Source organism: Corvus kubaryi, unplaced genomic scaffold (genome assembly GCF_017639235.1).
Source record: "Corvus kubaryi isolate FWS band 111438036 unplaced genomic scaffold, C.kubaryi_AGA036_p1.0 66, whole genome shotgun sequence".
NCBI classification, from domain to species: domain Eukaryota; kingdom Metazoa; phylum Chordata; class Aves; order Passeriformes; family Corvidae; genus Corvus; species Corvus kubaryi.
The window spans coordinates 14,611,895-14,629,246 of record NW_024582054.1 but is presented as its reverse complement, the minus strand read 5'-3'; the positions used below and the strand labels follow the sequence as shown (position 1 = coordinate 14,629,246).

Below are 17,352 nucleotides of genomic sequence, written 5' to 3'. Positions count from 1 at the left end.
CCTCCCTCCCCGACTTTGTGCCCATCTGGGGCTAAATACTCCTGCTGCCTTTTATTAATCTTCTCCTGGGACAGCACTATCAGTGGCCCATCAGCGTTCAACATGCCCTCAGTCACTAGCGCTAACTCGATTAGGGCAGTGAGGAGTGACTTACAGGGGAAGCTCTTCTCCACAGGCAGTATTTGCATACAGTGATTGATGCTGATAGCTCCTCTAAACACATCCACATTTTGCATTTTAAATAAAGCAATTGCTGTAGAACTGCTCTCTGTCACTCTGTGGGATTGCCAGTACCAGCACAGGATATACCTTCCCTGTCTTGAAACAGCCTTTCTCCTTCTCAGAGGACACTGCAGTGGGATGAGGAGAAGGTCACTGACCCCACCTTATGTTTGAGGGCATGACATTATAACCTGTTGTGTGTCCTGTCTTGTGAAGTGGCTTGTGGAGAGTTCTGGGGGCTGTGTGGTCACTGCCACACAGTTGGTGGGCTTTCACTGGGAAGGTGAAGCTCATGTGGAGTATGTAGTCTGAAGCCTCCTGAGTTTCCTTCAAACAGTCTTTCCTTGTCAGATTTCAGGCTCCAAGTAGGCTCCCCCCACAGTCACCACTGTCTCTGTGTAGGGAATAGATGAGCTGACTGCATCATGGAGCACTGAATATATAGGTGTATTATCCACAAGCATTTTTCATATTATATGTATATATTATGCATGTACACTCCCCCATATAAATCCCATATCAAAAAAATCCATCTCGCAAATTGTCCAAAGAAGCAAAAGATGCCATACTTTATTACAGTTTCTACTGTGGATTTTATTAGCAGGGTGTGTCCAAGTGAAATTCTGATTTGGAAGGGGGGTGGTCCTAAGCCATGTCTGTCTCTGAAGAGGAAAGTGTACAAGGGAGGAAATGGGTATGTTTAACTTCTGTTTGAAGGAAGGACAAAAGGAACAAAAACAGATCTGTGGTGATACTGCTGGTATCACAGGCTGCTTTGCAAAGTGGCAGTTGTTTTATCTTCTTTGTCTATCCTAAGTGTTTTCTTTCTTTCAAAAAAAAAAGGAAATTTGCCCAGAAAGTAACCCCCTTTGAACAGCAGCAGAGACTTCGTAGTTTAGGCTTTGAGTCCCTTGGAGCAGGCACTCAGTCCTCCCCTTCGTCCTTGGGGTGCAGGGTTCACTATGGAGGCTAAATAAACAAAACTCACTGACATCCACTGTCTAGTGGTCCCAGAAAGAATGGCTCTAGAGGCTGCCAGTGCTTTTTGCCTTGCAGATTGCCTGCTGCACTTTGAGGGTTTAACACCTTCAACAAAATTCTGAGGCCTGCTGGCACAGTGTTCCAGTGAGGCCCAGAAGAGTTTTCGTTAGGCTTAGTAGGAAATACCTGTTTTCACTCATTCCTGTCATTACTTTCTCATCTTTGTGCTTATCATAAAGGACTTGCCATGTCCTGCTAGTTGCCCATTTTGTGTCTGAAAACTTCATGGCTGTGCAAAACCAGGCACTTCACTACTGGGCTCACGCTGTCTGGCTCTGAATGTGGGAGCTCCACAGTGAAGGTGGCCCTTTCATCTGCTGCCACACCATATTAATTTTGCAAATGTGACAAGCTCAGCTTTGCAAAAATAACGTATTGCCAATGTCTTGTTCTATTTAATATTGTATTCAAATGGTCCTAGTGCTCAGCGACAGGGGCTGGGGGAACGGCTCTGCAGACTTCTTTGTCACTTGAGTGGCAGCTGGCTTCCAGGAGTAATTATAGCTGTTCAGTGCTGTGGTACATCAAACCTCTTGGGGATTAGTGAGGCATCAGGTGCATGGTGACTCAGAGGCAAGAACAGAGATGCTCCACTTCCCAAGCCATAAAGGTCATAATCTTTAGAAATCCTAATATCCACTTAGACTTTGGACTTCAGTGAGAAGGAAGCATTGCAGTGACCTTGCAGAGAGCGTTCTAATTTTCCAGAAGTCCAAACAGAGAAATTTAGACCTTAGGAGTTTGAAAGTGAATTGCATTGCCATCATGTGGATGCATGGAAGTGAACATCTAGTCAGAAAATTTCTGGAACCCTTGTTTATTAGTTAGAAATAAAAACAAACTCATGATAGTTATGAAAGTTGTTAAGTCAGAATGCTTATCAAAATGTGGAATGAAATGATAATAACAATTTAACTATGGTACTGTCCAAGTAAACACTGAAGTTAGTTTGACCCAAGTAATATGGGTTATTAGTATGAATTAGAGTCTAACATATTCATTAATATCACTACTTAGTGATATTTAGGGCTTAAAGAATTAGGTGTTAGAAACATTAAGTAATAAAAAAATGAATATGCAAAATAGCTAAAGTGGTACAGGATCAACATGATTCTTTTATGTCTTCTTCAGGGTGGTATTTCCAGACACTGAACTGCATGAAAAGGTATTAGGGAAAATCCTATCTGCTCTGCTTGAACAATTAAAGCTGTTAAAACTGGTAACTTGTCTCATTTCTACTTAAGTAAATGTGATTTTATGTAGCAATTACAGTATCAGAGGCAAACCTGCCAAATTAATGAGTGTGTATTGGGCTCTATGTAATCTTAAATTAATCTAAGTCAACAATGACTACTCAAGATAGGGTAGGTCTGTAAATACTCGCGGTGCAAAGATCTAAACAGAAGATGTGAAACTGTAATAGTGCCTGCCTGTGCTCTTTTAGGGCATGTCAGCTGCAGGCTGGGTGCCTGTGTGCCTCCAGCTTAGGTTTTTGCAGGACACATACCTCAGCTTCTGAGTTTTCTGATTGGGATCCTCTACTACTCTGCCTCTAGCCTCTGATGTTTCCCCATGGGTAAGAACCTAGTATATTACCTGGCTGTCCCAGAAGAAACCCATGCTGGTTTCTGTCTTCTGCTTCAAGCTCCCCTGCTCCCAGCTCCTTGAGTGGAGCATACCCTGTATCTATTGCATGTTCTGCTCCTGATTCATCACATCCTGGCTACACCCTCAGTAGCCTGGCCATAGCTTGGCCAGCATCTTTCATAGGTCACTGCTACCTCACACGACTTGTTCAGAAAAAGGTGTTATGCTGCAATATAAAAGCAAATCCTGAGTCAGGCACAGAACTGAGACACTTGCTGGATCATTCTCTTCAGTGTATCTTACCAAGGAAACTGAAGAGGTGATCTGGCCTTTCATTTCATCCTAACATTCCATCTGGATCAGGAATCATATAAGGGCTCACGTAGAAAACTCTTTGCTAAAATGTTCTTTCATGTGGTTGCATGGTCTTAACATGGTAAAGCACAGTTTGCAGTGGTTTAAGGAGTTATCCTCCTAGAATATATAGTTCTTGTCTGTTAAGACTGGGACAAGTGAGAGACTGATGGTGGATCACTGGGACATCATGTAGGATTTCTCCTATTGCCATTTTTCTCTGTAGTACCCACAATAATAGAGTTATGACATGAATAAATACAAATATTTCTTCATGCAGTTTTCTGCAGGACAGAATTAGGTGGAAAGAAGGAAGATTTTCTGCAGGACATAGTCAAATGCACAAAAAGTAAAGAGGAATGATCTAAGCAGGAGACCAGAAGAATCAACAGGACTTTTAAAGTATTGAGAAGCAGTGGAAAGAGGGCAAGGACACGGGAACAAAATGAAGTGAATTCTCTGTGATAGTCCTTCCCTGTGATTCTAATTTTACTTGATAATTCAACCAATTTACCTGATTCAGAGTAAAGTTCAGTGGTCTGTGACTTCCCAGATCATCCCAAATGCCTTTTTTAGAACAACTTACAGCATTTGCTACCCTTCATTACTCCAGTATAACAGCTGACCTTAATGAGAAAATTCATGCCTTCAGCAGCTCAGCCACTTCCATTCCAAACTCCTACAGATCTCTTGGATGTACATGATACACTGTCCTGGTGATTTATCTCTTATTTAGCAGCTTGTTCCAACATCTTCTCTCTTGACACTTCAGACTCAGAAGGTGTCTCATCTTCATTACTTGGAAAGCGTAATTCTAGGAGAGACTCCAGTGGGTCTCTCTGGTGCAGTCTGGCACAGAGAAGTACCATCTTTTGATGTCTGGGCAAGTACTTGTCTTTAAGATTTGCTTCTCTTTCTTGTGTGCTGCAGAGACACATACAGCCATCTCTTCTCCCCAAAGAAGAGTACTAGGAACCACACGGATGTGGGAGCAGGAGAGACCCTGCATCTCACACAAATGTATACAGGTTGAGCTGCATTTCAGCAGCTGCAGTTTTTGCTGCTGGGAAGCAGTCCCAGAACTTCTAACACTCCTCAGTTCCTTTTTTTGATTCTTTGCTCCTGGCTATCAAAACACAGATTTGGGGTAACAGGTTGAATTCTGCTTTTTAGACAAAGAGATGATTAGATATTTGGAAGACTAGATATTAGGAAGAAATTCTTTACTGTGAGGGTGATGAAGCACTGGACCAGGCTGCTCAGAGAAGCTGTGGCTGCCACATCCCTGGAAGAGTTCATGGCCAGGCTAGATGGGGCTTTAAGCAACCTGGTCTGGTAGAAGGTGTCCCTGCACATGGCAGAGGGGTTTGAACTAGATGATCTTCATGGTCCCCTTTCAACTCAAACCATTCTGTGATCCTATGATTATATGATCCAACAGAAAATAAAAGGCACCTAAACTGTGGACTGGCAGGGAAATAATATTGTGCCCATGTCTCCCTAGTCCCATTAAGAAGTGCAGGTTGGGGACTGTGAAGGAGAGAAGTAACAGAAGAGAGATTATTTATTTATTTAACCTGCTTAGCAGCAGTAACTGTGAAGCATAAAGCTATCTGCAAAGGGTGATTGATTCTTCAGCAAAATCCGGAGCACAGAGATGCTGTGGTACTGCTTAATGCTCCCTTTGTGTTATAATCATTTTTTTTTCTCTCTGTTTGTTTCAGAAGTTCTATGTGTTCCTGACTTGCTGGGTAGCTAGTAACCTGATGAGCACTTATGGAAGAGATGATTATTTCATTTCTCCATCATGGCTGGGAAGTCACCAGGATACTTTTGTGAAGGACATCTAGCCATCTCTGCTCACCTTATGAAGCATTGTCCCAGTGCAGATTAGTTGCTCTCCCTTGGCATATCACAGTGAATTGCAACTATTCATAGACATAATCCAGACAGTTTCTGTTGCAGTTTCTGTTCTTTTACTCTTTGGAGTCTGCCAGATAAACAACTTGTGCTGTGGAAGGTGCAGAGCCAGACTCGGTGAAAAGGGCATTTGCTGTGATGACCTGTGTGAGAATTAATGGAACCAGCAGAGTATGGCACCTGTTACCAAGGAGGTGACAGCATCAGTGCTTAGCATGATATGTCACTGACAACTTGGGGGTAAGTTATTTATTCCTTGTGTTGGAACAAATAACACACACAGCGGGCAGCTGTAGGTAGCCTGCTTGTGGAGATATCTTTGCTTGGGAGAATGTCCAGAGGATTGACAGGAGCAGCTCAGCAACATGCTCTAGGACACACAGCAGTCACAAACTCCAGAATGAGTCATTGATGCACCCTTTTGTGAACATGTTCCACGTGAAAAGCAAAACCCAAAGACAGTTGTCAAGTCCCAATCCAAGCTAATTCAGCCAATGCCGTGATTAGGTCTCCCAGAATTTGAGAGGTCCGAGGCATTTTTTATATTAGGTTTCAGTCACTTTTTAGGATATACTTATCTGCAAACCCCATTCCCCGTGAAAGAAGAGGTGAGCCAGGGGCCTGCTGTGTGCAGTGAGCAGCCATGGAATGAAAAGGAGGACCCTGCCCCAAATGCTTGCAATAGGCTGTAGATGGCAGAAGGAAGTGCTGAGCTATAATGGCTCAGTGTGCTGGGCAGAGATGTTATCCAGCTGCAACCTCTCTTACAGAATTCAAAATACACTCAGAGTGTATTCCTCTCACACAGTTTTACTCTGCTTGCAGCACAGGCTAGTGGGCTCAGAGGAAATCTGCAAAATGGTGTCACATTTGCTTATCTATTAATTACAATTTTACGCAGTATTTTTATAGTTATGATAATAACCTTATCATTTTGGTAAACTCAAAACATTTTATTTGCCTGTCCATTGAGTTTTTGTTTATCCCTTGCTCATTTACAGATGACAGTACCCATTCCTAAGGTAGTCCAGGCATTTTCTTTTTCTTTTAAAAAGGCAAGTTGGTCTCTTGATTCAAGCAAATTGAGAAATGGAGCCTAATGTATGTCCAGGCAGGCTTTGTTCTTTTTTTACTGGTTGTTTCTCTCATGGTTACATTTCTAGGAACATTTAGAAGGTGCTACAATTTATTTTTAAAAGGAAAAGGTTTTTATTTTTTGTGATCCTTTAGTGTGAATTTTGTAGTGTTTCTATAATTGCTGTAACTCAGTTTGGATGAATAACTATTTGCAAAGCAAATAATCGGAATGCAGCACTGGCATTAAAGCCATTAAAGTTAAAGCACTGGCAACACCACATGTGGCTGTGTGCTGTCCTGCTGCATGGCCTCACTGGCTTATGCTGGCAGGATTTTGAGGCTCTCTCGAGTTGTGCAGTGGAGCCTGAGGTGAACATGGTATTTCTCTGGTTTGGAGTAGTTTGTCCAGTTAACAAGAGCTGCTGCAGCAGCTGCTGTGATCTAATCTGGCTGTGGACATAAGTTTGAGAATGATAGGAAAGGATAACCTGACCTAAAGGGCATCAACAGTGTAATTTTACAAATATCCTCCTGTAGGCCTTCCTTTGGTTTGGAGAAAGTTGTTTGGGTGACATTGCATTTCTTGCAGCACTGGAAAGCTGAGCAAAGCTTCAGCAATGGGGAACAATGAACATTATTAGCTGGGGTGACCCTCCTTCCAAGTGGAGGGCATCCAGAACAGTGAGCTGGCTGCTAGCCACAGGGGCCTTGTTTTTAAGGAAGCTGGAACACACTGTCCCACCAGAGGTCTGGAGAAGTTCAGGCTGCCACAGGGGACGGGAGATTCACTCGTGGCTTCCTCACCCACATGTTTCTGGCAGTGTGCTGGAAACAGGACAGGAGGAGGGAGTCAGGAGAAAAAGAGACTATCCAGTAGTGGAAAAACCAAAAATATATCCAAGCTAGCCAGGAAAATAGGCTGGATCAGAGCAGGAACCTTATGATGAGAAATCATAGCGCTGTGATGAATAGAAGAAATGTGCAGAAGGAGCGATTTAGGGTTTTCTGCATCTAGAAAAAGTGAGTCTGAGCTAGAAGAGCTCAAAACAGCAGAAGAGCTGGGGATAGCATCCCTAAAAGCTGATGTCTGTGCCAATGCTGGAAGCATCACTCCCTTGGGACACTGCTGAATTTTTATGGTGTAATGACAAAACCAATGGAGGATATAAGTGATTGTCTGAGTCTTGGTTACAAGAGTTCATTAGACTGAAAAACACCTGATGAAACCATACTTCTTCCTAAGACTGACCCAGAGGATCATTTATTTGTAGTAGCATTAACTACTGACAAAAAAATAAACAGAGTTTGGTTGATGTGTTTGAGTTCAATGATGTAAACAGTAATAAAAAATTATTTGCAGCATTGACTGCTTTCAGTGTTGCGATGGAAAAGAATTTGCAATGCTGGAAATACAATTATTGAAGGTGATTATAATTTTGGCTTTAGTTAAATTATTTTCATTCCAAGTATAACACTCTCCACTCCAATGAGATTATTTATAACTTATGTATTGCACTTGAAATAATTGGCATATGGTGTAAATTAACCCCTCTCAAAAACATGATTCATGTGCTTTGTTGTAACTGATCTATTAAAAGCAGCTTTGCTTTATGTTGATTCTTGCCAATTTAGGCAAAGCAATTTGAGTTTACACTGTCCTGGCTTTGCCTTATCTGATCACTGCCCTGCTTTTTATAATTTAACAATTGCAGTTACATCAGGGATGTATGATAAAGCTTATTGAAAATATAATGCCAGTTTCTTAAAATCAGAGAAAAAAATGTATAATAATTTCATTCATCGTAATAATTAATTTGTTTCAATTAATGTTTCAAATGGTCAATGTGCTGATTTTAAGCACCTAAAGAAGAGTTTGGTATTTCTGAATTAAGCAAGCTGGGACTTCTAAACAGAAATCAACTTCTTACTGTGCAATAGGAAGAAATACATTAAAAAATTATTTTGTTCAATATGTCAAGGAATGTATTAAAATATCCTGGGTTTAAAACATTCATTTATATTATAATAAAAGGATTACATCAGAGAAAGACCAAGGTGCCTTACCAGTTTCCTCTATTTTTCAGGTGGATGAAAAAAAGATTAAGGAAAAGACTGCATCCATATAAAGGAGGAAGGATTCCAACCTGTTATTGTTATTATTATTAGGAAAATGATTTAAATAGCCTAATTTTTTTTTTAAGTTACTTTGAAGGCAGTTGTGAGCTCCAGTAGTGCTGTGAATGAAAACATAACTAAACAATGCAATGGGTGTGTACATTCGTGTGTAGCTAGCTACACAAAGAGGGGTGTCTATATGTCTGTATATATGTATCTCAGATAGGGATTACATTTTTGAACTTGTCTTTAAAGCATCAAGATCAAGTGGTGGAAGGCAGCCATTTGCCTTTCTCATTGTCACATTTTCCTAACTCAGTTGGTGCTGAGTGTTCCCAGGGAAGGGGTAAGGCTGGCAGCTGTACGTCCTCCCTGAAAAGAAATGACTGTGGGTGAAATCAAGAGACCTAGATCATGAATAGTAAGGAAAATTGAGCAGGACCTTTGATCCTTAAATTGAAGGACCTTTGATCCTTAAATTGCTGGGACACTTGATCATACCTCCTTGCCATGTTTTTACATTCTGGCCAGTTCTTATCCTTCCTGTGACTTCACTTATAATTATTTGGATTCTGCTAGCCGAAGAATTTCTAGCCCTGCCCATTTCTGTACAAGGAAGCACACAAAGACCAGGAGCATGACAGGCCTCTCACAGCTGATTAAGGTTAAAAGACTCGCTGGATGCAGTTCTTTTGGAGCAAGTTTGTTGTTTGTGTCCAGCTGGCAGCAGTGTTTTGGATCGGATGATGTGTTTTACTGAACCATCCTTGCACTTTCCAAACCCAAGTCACATCAGTCGCTTACCAGCGTCTCTCCCCCAGCCACCCTAGCACACTGCTAGGTTAGTCCTCCTGCTCCCCAGGCACAGGTGTTCCACTTTTCCCATGGTGTCATTTCAAAAATGCTGCAATGGGAGAAAATCTCTTTGTAAAGAAGGCCAGGCACACAGTGCAAGCTCTCCAGCTTTCTGTTTCTGGAAGTTGAACACTAAAGTTTTCTGTACCTCAGCCAATGTTTGCTTTGATTCCCTGTGTAATACCTTGGCCTGAAAGAGAAAATTCATCATAGAATTATAGAATAGCCTGAGTTGGAAGGGACAGTTCGCTTGCTGGTTTTTCTTTTATTTTGTGTGTAGGTAGCCACAAAAAACTACTGCACTCATTTTTTAACATTTGAAATTTAAGAACATATCCCAGCAGTTAAGCATGCCCTTAACTTTGGTGAGAGAAATGTGTTTAGAGAACTCAGCATTGATTAGTATAGAAATCTGTTTCCCTCTCCAACTAACCAGAGAAAATGCAGTATTTTCCTAGTATTTCCTGTGAAGCTCATCTGTAAGAGGAAATATCAGGGCTGGCCTCACTTTCTCCCAGTGCTACATGGCCTTACTATGAAGACAACCCCCTTCTCGTTTTTTTTCTAATTCCAGTGTGACTGAACACTAGTAAGCAAAGTAAAGAAAGCCTCAAAACACGTAGACAAAGAAGGATGCCCAAGAAATGTCAGTGAGGCAGCCACAACTTTAAAGTAAGGGACCGAGGAATGCTAACAGCCCTTATATGGTGTTTGAAGAGTGGAGCCCAGGCCCTCTGTAGTCCACTGGCTATCCTTACCAATCTCTTGACACCGTCAGCTCTAGTGCCATATTAATTTTCAGAACCCCAGAAGCAACAAATTGACATCCCTTTGCTATATTTAATCTGAAGTAGGATCCATTTAAAGTCCTACTGAGGTGGCCAAATCCAGATCTTCTGTGAATGGATACAACATTCAGAGCACTTAAGCACGCAATGTAGGTGGGCTCTGTGTGACTGTGAGCTGCCTATGTGAACTTGGAAGGGGTTTGTGTTGGTTCCAAGACTGAGTCCATCACAGTCAGGGTGCTGCTGGCTGTGGGGCTGGGGTAGCTGTTTCCAGTGTAGAAAAAGCTTGTCATGCTTCTCCTTCATCTACAGCTCCATGCCCATCTTGGTTTTTCATTCAGGTTCATTTTTTAGCCTGTGGCCTTTCCTACTGGCCACCACTAATTCAGCCACCACCTCCTCCTCAGAGGGCAGGCTGAGCAGCCTCTTGATTGCCTGGTTTGATGCATCATCCCAGTGAGTGCCATTGCCCAAAAGAAGGACCTTAGCAGTGTTGGCTGAGGTGTGTTGGAGATGGAGGTGCTTAAACAGGGTGGGATGGTGTCTGGTACCTCTGACAGATCAGAGGTAAAACAAAAACCTGGGGTCCTTGTTTCTCACATCTCTGCCCCAATTACCAGAGTGCATTTCCTTCTGCTTTCTCAAGCAGCTATGAGCTTTCCCTCTTACACCACCTGACCACCAGATCAATGCGAATGCTGTGACTTTAGCACTTGCATCCACTTCATAAGCACTGGGCAGCTGCTGTAATGCTTACAACACTCATGATGTCACTGCTGGGTTTAAGCCAGTGGTCTATTTTATGATTAGAGGTTTTGTTTTTCACTGGAACAACTTCAAGGCTTTTTCATCGCTAGCTCCTGTTTATTCCTTGCACCACTGGAGTGTAGAATGGAAAGAAAATGAGTGAGTGGGAGAAATAGACTGGTCTGTGGCAGAGACTGGCAGCACTGCCAGTCTTAAAAGTCCTCAGCAAAGCTCATCTCACAAAATCTCAGAAGCTTGCTGAGATTTTTTTTATATGGGAAAGCATGAAATGAGCATTTCCAAGTGAGAGGGGTGGGGGTTTCCTGCTCTTCCACAGCAAATACAGACAGATCATGCCTTCCCCCACACCAGCCTTTTCTGTGGAGCCATGTGCATTCCAAGGGACAGAACAGAGCAGCTCCTAAACACAATAAACATTACTCTGTCTGCATTAGTTTTTACATTTCTTTGTTTTATTTCTTGTTTTGTTTGAAATTACCTGTACCACAGGAATACAATTTATTTAACAGGTTGTTATTTTTTTAGGAGCAGATAATAGTTAAGTAGATACTGTTTATTTCACTGACTGTCTATGACTCCCTGCATCATTCTCACAGCCTCTGTCTCTCTCTGGCCTCTCCACATAACCCAGCCACAAGAACAGCAGAGCAGCCTTTGGCCATACGATTGATTATAGCTTGTGGATACAAAGTGGAAGCTCTGTTTTCTTAGCTTCAATTGGTAATAAAAGCTCAACATTACATTCTAGGGTCTTTCTCAATTACTTGCCCCTCTAATAGCTGCTTACATGTTTCTGGTGAAGCATGTTTTATTTTATATATTTATAATAGTTTTAAAAAAAAAGATGACATAGCTTACAAAGAGAAAAATAATGCCCCCTTAGCATAAGCAATACTGCAAGGTTCTGATTGTTGTGGGGACATTTCTTGTAGCTTCACAGTTTTGCTGCAAGGTGTAATGCCCAAGTTTCCCCAGAAACCTAAATTCAGAGTGGTAATTTACCTTTTAATTGATCCCCATGAAATTTGTTTTGCATTACAGGTCAGACACTGCTGTTCCCAGAGAAGAATGTGCCCAAAACAGAAGAGCTGGTCACTTGGGAAGAACTGCCTTTTGTAGTAGCTGAGAGGTACATGGTTTTTGTTATCCACACATGCAAATCAGGGGCTGGAGCTGCTTTTACCATAGTTGCTGGTCTGGGTTTATTCACTGTCACTGATACACTTACCTCTACTGCTTCTCTTTTCTTTAAGTCATAGAGCCCATCTGTTTTCCAAGGCTTGAGCTCCATCATCTTTTGCCCCATGAAGAAGGACAGCTGTATGACTGCTGACTCTGTGAATCCCGTATTACAAATGAGCAGCATAAAGAGCACTGACCCAGAACCCATTTCCTAGTTCATGTCTCACCTTCCACATCCCCAGACTTTTTTGTAAGACTGTGAGCATTCAAAGACCTAAGCAGTAGCTGAAGCTTTTTTTCCTACTTCAAAGTGCATTGGGAGAACTACACTATGTTACACTCCTCTGCAATCCAGCTCACTGCATAGCTGGAAATGTTCCTCAGCTGTGTCAGTGTGATAGCACTAGTGATGCACAGCAGATCACAGTAACTGGGAAGAGATGATTGTGATTCTGCACTTGTTTGAAGGGCCCAAGAGACCTGACCTGCTTCCCAATTTATGATGGTACAAGTCTTTTAAGGGTTAAATCTAGACAGGTGTTTCTGTCCCACTTCCTGGGGAAGAGTTTCCATTCCTTGCTAAGAGAGTTTAGTATACCCTAAGTACTGTCTGGTTCACTTCCCATCCTATTTCAGAAGAAATGCAAACATTTCCCTGCATATTATCTTCAAGCAATGGAGAATATTCAGATGGGCTCCAAGGTTATGCAGCTTTAATGGAGAAAAAAGTTCCTGGAAAAAAATGTATTTGGTATCTTTATATTGCTCTGCCAAAGCAGGAGTTGCCTCTATCCCATAGCCCTAATCTAAGAAGCCAGCAGTCTCTGTGAGCTAGAAGCTAACTCGGCAGCTCTCCTTAATTATGTTTTGTAGTCAGTTTCCTGTTACAGAGAGCAGGCCTGAGTCCAAACAAAAGAAAGCTAGAAAAGCCTTTTGGGGTTGTTTTTGGGTGGTTTTTGGTTTTGTTTTTTTTTCCGAAGGAGGGGAGTGTGAGAGTGTGTGTTTGTGTGTGAGTAAGTGACTTTTCCGGCGGGGCCCAACAGACTAAGAATTGCTTCTTAGGATCTTTTCAACCCATTTTGGGACAGCTACCTTTGCACAGCAGGCCAGGACACAATGTACTGTGGCTGAGCTGTGTGGGACTTGGCAGCATTGCAGCAGTGGTCAAGTTAGTCAAACTTACAGGTGATAATGCAACCCAGCACATCTGTGAAAGCATTTATGCCACACCCAGGAAGAGTTGCCAGAGCGCAGCACACGGCAAGATGGCTCTGTAGTGGTGGCATGCATTTCACATTGGTCCCTCAGTCACAGATAGGTACAGGGATAATGAGTGCAACCAAAAGCCTCTCATTTTCTCCCCAGCTGCCTCTGGGAGGGAGCTGGGGAGAGAAGCACAAATATCCGCTCAAAGCACAAGGCCGCTGTGTAATTGCTACTGCTGTGAGCACAGAAGGAGTCCCAGTTCCCAGGTGCCTTCTGCCCCTTAGGTCTCTGCTGGTTTACTAATATGCCTGAAGCAAGACAATTCCTTTATCAAGTGAGTACAAAATGAGTGACTGTGTAGCATAGGAAGAACTCAAAGGAGATGGAATGGAACTAATTAAAGTACAAGGTGTGAGCTGGCTATGAGAGCTGAGAGGTCACCATCAGTCAGGACCCCTGTGTCTGAGCCTGCCAGGGCAGGGTTCTGCAGTACTGACAGCCCTTGCTGGGACACATTCTGCTCCAGCAGAAAACAAGCACCCAGTGTCTCTGATCACACATCTCAACCCTGCTTTGGAAGACTTCCTCCTGGGGACAAGTTTACTCCTCTGCCACACCACCTTTCTCCTGGGGAAGCCAGGAAAGGATGGAAGCTTGAGGAGAACAGAGGCAATAGAGTTAGTGGTGTCTCAAATGTAGATCAGAGATTTTTTCTCACCTCTACTGCCATGCTGCTGACCACAAAAAAAGACAATACACTCAGTTTTCATCAGCTCAGGATGCCTTAAAACTAAGTGACCTAGAAAATAAAGTTTCAGGGAACACCAACAGTCAGTTTTGTCAGTCACCTACATTCCCCTCTGGCTACTGGGAATGCAGCAGCTATGGCTTAGGCAGCAGATCTACACCAGGGCTTGGAGACAGCAGGAACCTGGTTACATAAAAGGAATAAATAAACATTCCCCCTGTTCTTCTCCCACCACCTCAAGGTCAGGTATTTGCTTTCTGATCAGCAAGAGAACCTCTTACCAGCCCCAGGTATAATCTATGCTAGCTCTTTTCCTGCTGTTGAGGATAATGGGATGAGGCAGGGGAAGACAGTAGTTGGAGTATCAGGGGTTTCATGCCATCCTCTAATTTATTTCCCTAGGCTGCTGCAAAAAAGCAATCTCTCAGGCTCTAGAGCTGCCTCCTCTGAAAAGCAGTGCCCTTGATTCCTAACTAGAATTTGGCAATAAGCCTAAAGTCTCTGTGGAGCCAAAGAGCTCTAATGAAGTCTAGGAAAGATCTGGTTTGGGGTGTATTTATACTTGGGCAGTAACCATGCAGACAAAGCCTTGTGTTCTCTGCCACAAGGAACAGGTGGGGAATGGCACTCAGCTGAGCTGAAGAGGCAGGTGTGATACACTATGGGGTGAAAAGTGTGGAAGAATTGTAGTTAGCACCACATAGGAGAGGATACAGAGATTATCAAGTCAACCCAGCACTGAAGCATAATATCAGACTCTCTTCTCTTGCCATTTGGGAAAGACTTGCATTTTCTCAGGGACATACATCCTACCTCTTCAAGGGCCTGCAGGGATTGTACATGGGAGGGACTAGCCAGGCGTAATGACACACTGTACAAGGTCGCAGAGTATCTTACACAGTTAGGAGCATCTTTCCCAGTAAGAAGTGGGGCCTGTATGTACAAGTGTTAGAGGAGTCTGGGAGGCAGCCTTTTTGTTCAGGAGAGGTCCAGCAGCATTGTTCTCCAAAGGAGCATCTACTCTATGGTAAGAGGCAGAAGAAAGGTGACAAAAAGAAGGACCATGGCTGCTTCCCTTTCTAACTGACCCCTCATAACACCAGCAGATAAAGTTTATATTGACTCTATTCTTCCTCTCTTCCTGCTTCTGTCCCCACTCCCCCTCCAGAACTGGCAGAGGGAGCTGGGGAGCAGGCAGCCTGGACAGTGCTGAGAGCATCACTGATCAGAGGGGCTGAGCCCTCATGATGCCTCAACAAGTGCAAGAGCATAATCTGGTATTTCCCACAGAGAAAACAATGAAAAAAAGAGAAACAGGTGACTGATTAAAAGTTTCCCCCCTCCTGTACACAAGATTCTGCAGTCACGCCGACAGATAGACATTAAATAATTCTTCCATAATAAATGATTGGAGATAAAAGCCGGCGGTGGCTGCTGCTGCTGTTTGGATTGCTCCGTTGTCTGCATCTTTGTTACTAGTTTGTTCCCCGGCCACTGTCGGCTGGTGCTGGGGTTGTCAGACCTTTGCCTCTAGCATTTCTAGGAAGAGTTTATGCATGGGAACCTTGCCCTGCAGTTTGATGCTGTAGAAGTGCTGCACAGCTTTGGCAGCCGTCTGCCGCAGGAGGGGCAAGGTCAGGAGCAGCTTGCCTGCTCGCCGGGGCTCCTCATTGCGCTGACTCAGCTCGTAGTCCTGCAGGGCTTCGTGGAGAAGGTCCTGGAGTTTCTGCACTGCATCCATGTCCTCTATGTGCATGGAGTCTGGGGTGAGGGAGAAAAGACAGCAAACACACAAGTCAGACATAAGAAAGGAAATCCTTTTTGGTCCTGAAGCTAAAGATGTTTTCTTTTCTTCTTGTCTGTTGTTGTGGGGATTTTTTTGGGTTTTTTGTCTGGCCACCCCCTTCCCCCACCCCAGCAGGGGGTGAGGGGTGTTGTTGGTGCTGGTTTCATTTGTTTCTTAAGGGGAAAAAACCAGCTTGCTGGCCGGTGTGGTGCTGCTGCAATGAAGTTTGGCAGCAGCCCAGTGTGTTGGCCCTAGCAGTGCAGGGACAGTAAGGTTGCCAGGGGTAGGTGAGTGACACATGTGCCCTGTGTGCTGCCCATTTTGCCAGCCACCCACCCAATGCAATGCAGGGGTCAGGCAGGAGCCTTTGTGATTTGCACTTTCACTTGCCCTCCATGCTCCTTATTGGGAGAGTCACCCTGCAAGGGGCAGCAGCTGCTGTGCTGCCGCTTGGGAGCAATCTCATTAAGAATAATTAACACTGCTATAGCGCTTCATCTGTCTAAACTGCCTAATTGCCGTGCAGCTGCTCAGGGTGTCAGCAAGACAGAAAAGCCCCAGTAGGTCACAACCAGCGTACCCAGGGGTGTTGCCAGACCCACCTTTGTGCATATGCCCCTGTTTTCAGAGACTGACAGCAGCTGCTCAAGGAGCTTCCTGATGAAGTAAAGGAAACCCACACCTCCTGCAAGACCTCTTCCCTTAGGCTGCTAGTTAGATTCTACGAGCTGTTGGAGGGGCTAGCAGGGTTTGCAAGGCTCCTTGGTGTGTCTGCGAAGCAAAGGTAGCTAGCTGGTAAGGACCCGGTCCATGGCTGAGGTAGGGAACCGTGTTGAACACATACTGCTAAACTTGTGGGTAAGTCATGGTGTCAGAGGGCGGCACCAAAGAGCAGAGAGGCACAGCGTCACCAAAGGTTTTCTCCTGTTTCATCTTGCTGATACTTGCTTCTTTCTTACAACCATGACAGAGCTGGAGACACTGTTGCCTTGTCTTCATTGTTCAGAGACTTTTAATCAATACTGAAGCCATTGATAAAGATTCCTGCCACAAGGCAACAAATCCAGAAGCAACGGCAAAGAGACAGTATGGCAAGCACACATGCAGACATGTAGTTGCACCGCCTGCCATCACAGCTTGGGCTTTGCAGGGTGGCAGTGCTCTGGCTCAGCCTACACAAAAACACAAATGTGAGGACATGGGTTCCCCAGAGTGACAGCAGTGAAGGGGAGGAAAGCTGACTGAAGTGCCAAAATCTCTCTAGAAACATGTGTCATCTTTATGGAGAGCACAACACAAATTAGAGACTGTGAATTGTGCAAGATACATTTATGGTAAAAATGCTATTTATGATGCATGATTTATAAAGTATTACAACAGTTAGGAAAATATTATGTCTAGCAAGAAAGCTGTTTAAGAAGCTGTTTAGAAGGAATGCACTAATTAAGAAGATATTAAAGGGAAGTATTCCCAAGAAGCCTATTGAAGAATGATTCTCGATGCATTTACACTTTTTATCCAAGAGACCAGGCAAAGAAGCGCAGGAGAGGGCTGCTGGGTCATCACAATGGCCTGAGCTAGACACAGAGGTTGATTCCGAAAAGTAGGGAGGAAGAAGCATGTTGCCAAGTCAGTCTGGCAACTTCTCCCAGCCAGGTAGCACCTCTGAAAAATTTCCATACACAATCCAAAAGAAGTGAGTG

The 17,352-nt window shown here is 43.6% G+C and overlaps 1 protein-coding gene and 1 long non-coding RNA gene across 3 annotated transcripts in view; one reads left to right on the top strand and one right to left on the bottom strand.

The window, feature by feature from the left end:
- LOC121673656 overlaps window positions 1-11,838 on the top strand; it is a 121,672-nt gene extending 109,834 nt beyond the window's left edge. The window contains exon 4 of the long non-coding RNA XR_006019268.1: window positions 11,769-11,838. This is a non-coding gene — a long non-coding RNA (uncharacterized LOC121673656). The remainder of the gene's footprint in view (window positions 1-11,768) is intronic.
- Window positions 11,158-17,352, bottom strand: part of ESRRB (estrogen related receptor beta) — a 134,539-nt gene continuing 128,344 nt past the window's right edge. For both annotated transcript variants that reach the window (XM_042047224.1, XM_042047223.1), the window contains exon 7: window positions 11,158-15,624. In XM_042047224.1, the coding sequence (XP_041903158.1) occupies window positions 15,380-15,624 (245 nt within the window). In that variant the 3' untranslated portion in view covers window positions 11,158-15,379. The remainder of the gene's footprint in view (window positions 15,625-17,352) is intronic.